The sequence below is a fragment of the Octopus sinensis genome, linkage group LG2 (genome assembly GCF_006345805.1).
Source record: "Octopus sinensis linkage group LG2, ASM634580v1, whole genome shotgun sequence".
NCBI classification, from domain to species: domain Eukaryota; kingdom Metazoa; phylum Mollusca; class Cephalopoda; order Octopoda; family Octopodidae; genus Octopus; species Octopus sinensis.
The window spans coordinates 154,663,656-154,671,891 of NC_042998.1; the positions used below are offsets into that span (position 1 = coordinate 154,663,656).

Consider the following 8,236-nt stretch of genomic DNA (forward strand, 5'->3'; position numbering starts at 1 on the left):
AGGAAGGGCATTCAGCCATAGAAACCATGCCAAAACAGACGAATGGAGCCTGGGCAGCTCTCCAGCTGGCCAGCTCTTGTCAGTGACCCATTCAGACAAAGTTTTTTGTCAGTGAACAGGTCACAGTTTTAAGTGGTGAAAATTTTGATACCATATTACAAGTAACTGTTCAAGTGAAGTTCACAGTCTTTTGTGTGTTTCTGAATGGTTAACTTATGCCTTCTATGCTGCAATCCCTCTTTTCTATATTCTTCAATTTTACTACCTGACTATTTTGACTAAAAACAGGAGAATTATGTGTTTTGCCAAAGGGTACTTGATGGCTACTGACACTTTATTTTATTTTCTTTTTCGTAGGCCAGATGACAACTCCCATGCTTCATTATGTTGTTCGTTGTCAAAACACTCAAATGAGATATGGTAAACCAACAGAGAATGGTTATTATGAGAAACTATCCACTGCCTTTCTTAAGCTAAGAGGATCAGTAAGTATGAATCTTTATGTGTTTGACTGTTATCATTGGCTTGAACATTGTTATATTTGAATTGAAAGACGTTTTGAGAAACCTGTAAAGGTTCCTTTCTTTAATAATTCAAGGGTTGATACATTGAAATAGTTTTCTTCTTGACATAAATCATCTAAAAAACTAAGGCAGGAAATGAATTATCGTCACCAAAAAGTGATATGAATTTTTTACCATCAATTTACTGTCATTTTGACAATTTGTTAACAATGTTCTCTCTAATTTTTAGTAGTGTGAGTGTACAAAACTCTTACATTGTACAATTTGTTTTTCTGTGACAAAAGTATATGTGCACTAAATGTATAATATATAAAATTATTATTACTATATCATTTTAGGCAATAAGCCTTGTGTGTGCAATTTAATTTATTTAGTCCGCTAGTGACAAAACTTGTGAGAGGGACAGTGCTTGGCATTCTGTTTCGAATTTGACTTACATTAGATATGTCAGCATATCAACATTCTTCAAAATTAACTCAATAATTTCTGATCTTTTGAAGATATTTTTTACTTAACTAATAATTACGTATGCAGTGCAAATTCAGAAGACCAACTATCAAGTGTAAAAAGAATTTACTGCTGATTATAAATTAATTTCCTGCAGATTTAGTGGTTGTGAAGTGAATTAGCTGATTAGAACTGAAAACTAAAAGGAGCCCAAAACTAAAGTCAGATTTCATTAACATTTCAGAAAAAGACCTTTTCAAACATAATAGTATAGTCTTGACTATTTTCCTGTGATAAAATCTGATAGCAAAGACTACATTTTTGTTTTTGTTTTGCTTTAAACAGGGTCGCTCTTGTCCTGGACTGTATAAGCCTAAATTGGTGCTAGATGCTGCAAATGGTGTTGGTGCTGCTAAAGTAGAATTATTAAAGCGTCATTTAAATGATGCTTTGGACATAGAGCTGAGAAATGATGGCAGTGATGGCATATTAAATTATCAAGTAAGCTTTGTATCACTTCTTTTTATTTTTCATTTTACAAATGTAGATTAATATAGACAGTAAATAAATCTGAACTTAGAATTAAACCTTTCTCATTAAGGATTATTTATTTTCCACATTTAAAAGCTTTCTAAAGGTTAACTATTGCACAGACTTGGATTTTAAGTCTATATTTAACTATGAATATGTTACATGTACCTTATGTACCATTGTACCTTCATTACTGTCAAAATATTTGTCAAAATATATATTCCTAGAGGCACTCTACATGGATTTTAAAAAAATGATGGGATGGTCATGGCTGGAATACTTTTGATTGTAGGTCTGCTTAATCAGGTCTAAACAACATTTTTTTTTCAAGTAGTCTACACTCTACATCTTGCAACAGACTCTCTCTCTCTCTTTCTATTTTATTTCAGCTTCTTATCTCTTTGCGATATTTTATTTTCATTTTTGACAAGTGCCTCTTGCTTACACAAGATGAGCAGGTTTTTAAGGAATATTGAAAGTAATCTTTCCTGACAACTTTTCTAAGCTAATGGTGCATAATATACCAATCTAACTTTGTTTTTGTGGTTTCTCTGTGTTTCAACTGGACAAATATTCATTTAGCAAATGTATTTTATGGTTATAAAATATATTTGCTAAATGAGTAATTGTCCGATTTGATGCAGAGACAGTGGTGATAATAATGATTACTGTATTCCATTTCATTCTCTTGTGTCATTAAAAAAATGAATAAAGTAATATTTTACTATTCTAATTCCATATTTGGGAGCCATTCCACTTACACCTTACCAATAAAGAAATTATTCGGCATGTGAATAATTTCATTGTGAAACAATTACTGTGCCAAATTATTTCACATCTTCATTCATACAAAAAAAAAAAAAAAAAAAAAAAAAACTGGTGTAGAAATGCCTCTGGCAGGAAATGAATTATAGTCACCAAAAAGTGATATGTATTTTTTACCATCAATTATGTATTTTACAAAAGTTTGTGTGTGTCTTGTGAGCAAAATTTGATTTCTGACAACGCCCCACCAGCCATTGGAAATCCTTTTCTTGTCAGTTAAAATCCTTCAGGGGTGTTGCTATCAACATTGGTACAATGAAAAATAGTTCTGGGAATATTGTAGATGTGAGGAGATGTGTGTTGTGTACCAAATATAAGATGTAGGGGCTCAGTCAGATTTCACACAATCAAAGAAAAAAACATTCTTCTGAGTGGTGAATAATGATGGCATGGATGGAAAATGTATATTGTTGATAGAAAAATGAATGAAGTAACTGGGGGCATCAGTGTGTAATGATAAGTAAAGTCAAAGGTAATTTTATCCCTGTTTAGGCACAATAATTGAGACTGACAGATGAGCAAAAGGACTGTTTTTATAAAAAACTAATTGCTCTGGATTGACCAATACCTTGTGAGTAAAATTTGGTAGATGGAAACTGTAGGAATTCCTTGTGTGTATGTGTGTGTATTGACATAGCAATGAACAAAACTAGTGTGATGAACAAGAATACCCTGTGACATTTAGTTGCCTTTCACTTCTTAACAAGCTCAATAAAATACACGAAGTACTGAAGTTGACATAATCATCTAAAACTCTTGAAAGTGGTATTCCAGCTTGGCTATTGTCCAGGCACTGAAGTCAGTAAAATAAGACAAATTAGTAATGACAGTGTCATCATCATCATCATTTAACGTCCACTTTCTATGCTGGCATGGATTGGATGGTTTGACAGGAGCCAGGTAGATGACTAAACCAGGCTACTGTGTCTGTTTTAGCATGGGTTTTATGGTTGGATGCCTTTCCTAACATCAACCACCCTGCAAAGTGAACTAGGTGCTTTTTATCTGGTACCAGCCCAGGTGAATTCAGTTTTGGCATGAGTTTTACAGATGGATGCCAACCAGTTCACAGTGTGAACTGGATGCTTTTTACATGGCACCAGCACTGGCAGTCACCAAGTAACTTGTAAGACAAAGAATTTTGAGAGAGCAAGAGCTTTGGAGGAGGTGATCTTGTGTCAGATGATGAAATATTAGAGTGTAGCAGATGATAGATGGTTTTATGTTTCATTTAAAATTAATTTTAACGTCAGCTTGTTGTAACCTAAGAAATTAATAAAACATGCTGATTTTATGAGTTATACTGAACAACTTAGTGTTACAAATTTAACCAAATCACTAATAATATAACATATGCACCAGAGAAGTTCTATTTCTTCTACCAACTTGAGATTCTTCTTCTTTTCTCACACATATGATAAGCTTATAGAGAATCCAAGATAGAATGAAAGTTGTCAATAATTGCATATCAGCTAAGTTTACCTTAATTTAACTACTTTTCATTTAATATTTTGATATTTTTATTACTAGTTTCATACATTTATAAACCCTGTTTTGATCTATCTAATGAAACTCATTATTTAAACTATTTTTCCGTTAACAGTGTGGTGCTGATTATGTCAAGACTCAGCAGAAATTTCCTATAGGTATATATTATTTTAAAAAATTATTTTATGTTTTATTAGGTTGAGTCAATATAGTATTCATTGATTGCTCTGACTGTCAATCATGTATGTGTGTGTATTGACATAGCAATGAACAAAACTAGTGTGGTGAACAAGAATACCCTGTGACATTTAGTTGCCTTTCACTTCTTAACAAGCTCAATAAAATACACGAAGTACTGAAGTTGACATAATCATCTAAAACTCTTGAAAGTGGTATTCCAGCTTGGCTATTCAAAGTATGATGTTTGATATTCAGGTGATATCCATCAAAGTATGATGTTTGATATTCAGGTGATATAGAGTCTGTGGAAACAAAACAAAAATAAGAGATTTTCAGTTTCTATTTGAAATCAGATTTCTTAAAGGCAATGCTTTCTGGAATTAGGAATCATAATGCACTGAGCATCCTTTACTAACATATAGCAAAACAATTTATGAGAGGTTACTGGAAAATGTGATTTGATATGAGGACCAAATTTTCAAAGTCAATGGTGGTAGTTCATGTTTTAGACATACTTCTTTGAAACATGATTTACAAGTATAAAGTTTAATTTTGTTTCAGGATAATAAATCTTCTGACTTTCTGATTATTTGAAGAGCTAAGTATAAGTGACTCATGATTCTGGTTGATGTAATATTTAAAGGTCATTTGTTGATATGCATTATAGTAAAAACTTGCCTTTCATGCCATCAGGACATATGATTTCAATAATACACTTTTCATACTTATTTCCAATTTCAGGATATTAAGTTTAAGGGGGCTGTGACCATTTATGCAATTGTTATATTGATAATAATGAATGGAAAATAGCATGAAGTGGATGAAATTAAATACTTACCTTTTTGATTGTTGTAATTTTATGAACATGAATTTGACTTGATGAGTAATATTGGAATTTGGAAGCTTATATTTTGTGTGTGTGTCTGTGTGTGGGCACATGCCCAACTTATGCCAGCTTGCAGCCCATGCCAGCATAAAACATAGACATTGAAAGATGATTGTATATATGTATGTGTATGTCTATGTATATATAAGGGATTTAAAAAATATCTTTAAATAGTGATACTTTATCAATATTAAAAATACTTGGTAAATGAAAGCAACTTATATATCATCTTTAGAAAAGAATAACTATGTATTTGTAGCTAAGGGGTAAAATAAGATGATTATCTGAAATATTCTTTAGGCTATGTATATATATATATATATATATATATATATCATCATCATCCTCTCTCTCTTTCAGAGAGGCACAAGCACCTACACGCACATATACACACACGGCAGTAACTTCCGCCTACCGAATTCAATCACAAAGCTTCGGTCGGCTCGGGGCTATAGCAGAAGACACCTACCCAAAGTGCCACGCAGTGGGACCAAACCCGAAACCATGTAGCTAAGAAGCAAGCTCCCTAACCACACAGCCATCATCATATATATATATGCTTAGCCATATTGAATCAATGCAAAATAATAATAATCTTTCTACTGTAGGCACAAAGCCTGAAATTTTGTGGGGAGGGGATTAGTCAATTACATCAACTCCCAGTGTTTCACTGGTACTTAATTTATCACTCTGAAAGGATGAAAGCAAAGTTGACCTTGGCAGAATCTGAACTCAGAACGTAGCAACACCTGAAATACCATTAAGCATTTCATCCAGCGGGCTAATGATTCTGCCTGCTCGCTGAGGAAATAGTCTGGGATAGGTTGAACTTTTGGTTGTTGCTGTTAGAAATAACAACACAGTACCTAGGGAAAATGTGACACACCCAAAAGAATTTAAGATACAAGATGGAGAGCAAAAATTGAACAACTGGGAAGTGAAGGCAAAGCATGGGAAATACCTCAGAGGCATGGAAGGGAAAAAAACAAGACCAACACTTAGAGGTGACTAAGAAAAAGTAATCTGAAGGGATGCACTGAGGCATTGATTTGCAGCACTCAAGAACAAGCTTTAAGAACCAAGTTTCAAATAGATAAGAATATCATATCACCCCCTTGTAGAATTTGTGACACCGAAAGTGAAATAATCTCACATATTGTGAGTGTAGTAAACTGGCTCAAAAGGAATACAAAAGGAGGCATATTATAGCTAGGTTCTTTGGAGACTGTGAGAAGTACTGAAAGGACATTGAAATGATATGAGCATAAGCTAGAATGTGTGACCAAAAATAATGAGTATAAGATCTTGTAGGATTTTACAATCCAGTGTGATTCAGTGATCAGACATTGTATAGTTGATAAAATGATGAAGGAAATGAAGATCATAGATATTGCCATACCTGGGGATGTATGAATGGATGATAAAGAACTGGAAAAGTAGAACATGAATAGAACATGCTCAGGAAACTGCTTTAGGGTGAGGATTTTGAGACTGGTACCTGGATGTTAAGTATTGTAGAAGAAGACCCTGTAAGTGCAGACAACAAGTTATTGTCTGCTCTTACAGAATTAGCCTGAGCAAATGAAATCAAGAGCTCTGAGAAGTGAAATGTACAACAAAAATAATGATAAAATTATATAAAGTTTAGGAAGATGGAAGAGAATATTTCATCATCCAAATTTTACTATGGTTGATATATTCTCTGTCTGTAATCTTCTTTGTACAAAAGTTTGATGTCATTGAGATGCTTTAGTTCATTGAGTATTGAGATGCTTTAGTTCATTGTTGTTCAGTGTTGATATTGTCTACCAAGTAGTTCTTTTAATTGCATGAAAGACTAATACCAACTATCTAGAAGCTGAGCAGCTTCTTTGGTAACTTATACTCATCAGTTGTAAGTAACCAAATCACTGTAAGACTGCATTTGCCAGTCTAATCAAAACTGAAAAGCCTTTTAGCTCTGTCAAGAGCTTTCTAGCCAAGGGTGCAAACTGTTCCATATTTACAGCTCAGATTTTTCTTGTACAATGTAGTATACTGTTGAATCATTATATTAACATGATAATATTACATCTTGTTAAATATGTCCCAAATTGATATTATGTCAACTTCTTTCAGTGTATTCCTTATGTATTTTTTTCCTTCAATAATCAAAATGAGGATGGAGAGTTCAGATTAGGGAGGCTGATGTATTTAATGTTTACTTTGGACATTTGTATGTCAGTGACTGCCAGAAAAACTTAGAGAAGCATAAATTCCAGAGTACTGCATCACTAGGTACAAATGATTAAAGCAAAGTGTTTAAAGTGGGATTGGTTGTGGATGAGGTGAGGCAGTAAGAACAATGAGAGATGAATGTATTTGAAGGGTATGCAGCTAACTACTTCAGACAAGTTGATGCCAATACAGTAATAGTAGGAGTATAAAGAAAAAATAGCATATATGTGAGCCAGTACTTGTTGCATGTTAATAAGTGAGTTTTTTTTCAATCTGCTAAATACCCTGTTTTGAATGTGCTCTAAAATGTTTGTATATGTAAAAGCAGAACTATCGTATATATGTGAGTAGCACAATAAAGGTGGGTCTTATTTTGAGATTCATATAGTCAGGACCAGAAAGAAGTACCTTCTGGCCTTGAAAAAGAAGCTTAGTCATTAGGATTCAGATTTGGTAATGTTACAGAAATGAAGTTCCAAAGAGTTGCAGTTTTGGAGAAAAAAGCATTGGGCAAAGTGTTAGTCCAGGATCTGGCTGATCACAAACAAGAGAAGTTGGTATGCTGAAATGTCAGAGTATATAGTTATCAAATTGTAATTGCTGTGGAAGAAACAAATAGCTTTGTTTTGATGCATTCTCTGAAATTTATTTTCTTTTTCTTCTTTAGATGTATCAGTTGAACCTGACTGCCGCTATGTATCATTTGATGGAGATGCTGATCGAATTGTTTATTACTTTATTGATAAAAGTAAGATATTCTTTTATTCTTTCACTGGTTTCAGTAAATGAACTCCAGCCATGCTGGGGCTCCAATTTCAAGGGTTTTTTTGGTGATTATATTGATCCTAGTAATTTGTTTGGTATTTATTTTATTGATTTTGTAAGACGCAGAATGCATATCGGGTATTGGCTTAAATATAAGTAATTAAAAGTTCTGATATGTTGATATAAAAATATATATGATAGACTTCTGCACAGTTTCTGTATGCAAATTTCACTCAATCACAAGGTATTGGCAGAAGAGATTTATCCACAGTACTATACAGCATAGTGGGATCCATGCATATCATGTAATTTGCACACCTGTGTAATTTACACAAGCAATTTTCAGGATTAAAAAAATTGTTAAAAAAGCTTA

The 8,236-nt window shown here is 33.2% G+C and overlaps 1 protein-coding gene across 1 annotated transcript in view; it reads left to right on the forward strand.

Moving 5' to 3' along the window:
• The first annotated feature begins 346 nt into the window (after positions 1-346).
• Positions 347-8,236, forward strand: part of LOC115226414 (phosphoacetylglucosamine mutase-like) — a 22,367-nt gene continuing 14,477 nt past the window's right edge. The window contains exons 1-4 of the mRNA XM_029797415.2: positions 347-485; positions 1,317-1,472; positions 3,931-3,973; positions 7,766-7,846. Of these exons, the coding sequence (XP_029653275.2) occupies positions 363-485; positions 1,317-1,472; positions 3,931-3,973; positions 7,766-7,846 (403 nt within the window). The 5' untranslated portion in view covers positions 347-362. The remainder of the gene's footprint in view (positions 486-1,316; positions 1,473-3,930; positions 3,974-7,765; positions 7,847-8,236) is intronic.